Raw genomic sequence first — 2084 nt, 5'->3', positions numbered from 1 at the left:
ATCGCATCGCTAGAGGGCTTCACTACGGTAAGCTTTGTCGAACCGCGTTATTACGAGACGTCCGCCGACGTTCTCAATCAATCCCTCGGGATCGTTTGTTGTAGTTTTCGAGCACGTCGATGCCATACTTCACAGTGATCTACTCCACGCAGCAATTCAATAAGTAACGAGGAAAGTGCCGCGCGCTCTTATAAGTCACGTAGAAATATTTTTCAGTAGAGGCCCCAGTAGACAGAATTTGGGTTGGGACGGAGCATCCTCCATTGTTCGTCCGTCAATACATAATAAACAACATCAATAAGTGATTCTATGTAGCTTATCGTACTGTACAGTGTTTTTTTATCTGCATGGCAACGAGATTTCCATCAATCTCCGTTCTCCGAATTTTATTTGATCGTAACACATTAAAAGATATTTTGTACTTTTGCAATGTAATTTTCACATATTTATGTGTGTGAAATCATAGTAGTGACACGCGTACAAAATGCGTAAAAAGTGACTGTATGTTTTTACTTGCATAACTGTGTAAAATTATACACACTCGAATTTGCAGCATAATCGTTCTGTAAACTACAATCGTTAAAGAGTTCTCGTTTACCTCTCATCTAGCACACTCCTGCCGGCATTGTTTGTAGAGTAAACCCCGATGCACGAGTGATTTTAAAAATTAATGGGAACATTAAAACAAAGCTGAGTAATGTAATATGCGATGGCTCAAGCTCGAATGATGACATCGAACAGATCACGATGATCCCTCGCGCCACCGGACACGTCTGCGTGCTATATTCGGATGCTTAAGGGGTTACACCACAGTAGAGAGCGAAAATTTAACGTTTTTTGCGATTTTTTTTTAAGTGGAAGGAAAAGTAAAAGGGTAATTCTTTTTAAGGATGTTGTTAAGCATGTTTTGAAGTTTAAAAAAAAATTTTGTTTATTAAAAAATATTACAAAATGGCTGCCTAACAGCCGTTTCTGCGGAACGGTTTTTTTTGGAGGGGCTCCGCGGCACGCAGTAGAAGTGCAGCAAAAATTAATCTGGAACAAAATAAAAATTTTTTTCTTAAACTACATTAGTATAGCTATAGAAATACGTAGGGGATTTTGAAAATATTCATTTTTGTTAAATTGGCGAGCATTTGAAAAAAAAAATTCATTTTACTACCAAAAACGGGCACTTATTTGTACCTAAAAAATCTAAATATTAACTTATCGAAAATCGGCTACGTATTTCTATGCGGAATGTTGTTTTAAAGATGTGATATTAATTTGGAGTGAAAAAATAGAAAATTGTTTGAGTTATGCTGCGTGCCGATTTGAAAAAATGTGTTTCGAGAAAAACGCGTTTAAAGTTTTGACTCGTGTTTCAAACATAATAAAATAAAAATTTGGATTATTAAAAATTTTTTACCTTTAATCTGCTATTCCAGCACCGTAAAGCTGACCTTCCAGGTTGCTAAACTCCTCCTCGTTTTCTTTCCTGGACGCTTTTATGCTGGAGCGAGCCTCTTTCGCTGCGTCCGTCAAAGAGCGGTCCGCGCGTTGTATTCGAGCAGCGTCCGTCTCTAAGCAAAAGTTGTAGGATTGTGGTCCAATGTTCATGTCCATCACTTTCATTATTCTTAAAACGTTTATCAGTCCATCATTCAAATTACAAACAGCTATGTCACTTGTTATTTGTAATATTTTCTTTCCGCTTGAATAATTTTTAGGAGCCAAGTGCCAGACTGTAGAATTAAAACTTTCGTTGCTGTTCTGCGTATAGCCTCCCAAGCAACGATTCAGCAACTCGTCACGGCTCAAATCCTCGTAGATTGGTCTGATGGCTTCAAAAACTTCGTTCGATAGTGCCGGCTTATGATGAAAGGAGTCTAAGGAACCCGTTGCTTGCGCTTTCTTCCATTCGCACCAAGACTCTGAGCATTTTTCGTGCTGTGGATTTTTGTCAGTTGACATTTTATGAAATAATGTCGCCCAGATTTCATTTTTCATATTTTCCAACGAGTTTGAATTCCGTCGAATGGCAAAGCCATAATAAATTGTTAACTGATCAATTAATATCATAGTTAATTTTCCTTTTCCTCCAA

General features: G+C 37.8%; 1 protein-coding gene across 1 annotated transcript in view; it reads right to left on the bottom strand.

The window, feature by feature from the left end:
* Positions 1 to 816: 816 nt before the first annotated feature.
* LOC106749850 overlaps positions 817 to 2084 on the bottom strand; it is a 1611-nt gene continuing 343 nt past the window's right edge. The window contains exons 2-3 of the mRNA XM_014629707.1: positions 1409 to 2078; positions 817 to 1035 (exon numbers count right to left, since the gene is read on the bottom strand). Coding sequence (XP_014485193.1) covers positions 1411 to 2078 — 668 coding nt within the window. The 3' untranslated portion in view covers positions 817 to 1035; positions 1409 to 1410. The remainder of the gene's footprint in view (positions 1036 to 1408; positions 2079 to 2084) is intronic.

Source organism: Dinoponera quadriceps, unplaced genomic scaffold (genome assembly GCF_001313825.1).
Source record: "Dinoponera quadriceps isolate SergipeBrazil2010 unplaced genomic scaffold, ASM131382v1 scaffold4539, whole genome shotgun sequence".
Classification (NCBI taxonomy): Eukaryota; Metazoa; Arthropoda; class Insecta; order Hymenoptera; family Formicidae; genus Dinoponera; species Dinoponera quadriceps.
The sequence above is the reverse complement of the archived record's forward strand: the minus strand, read 5'-3'. Positions and strand labels throughout refer to the sequence as shown.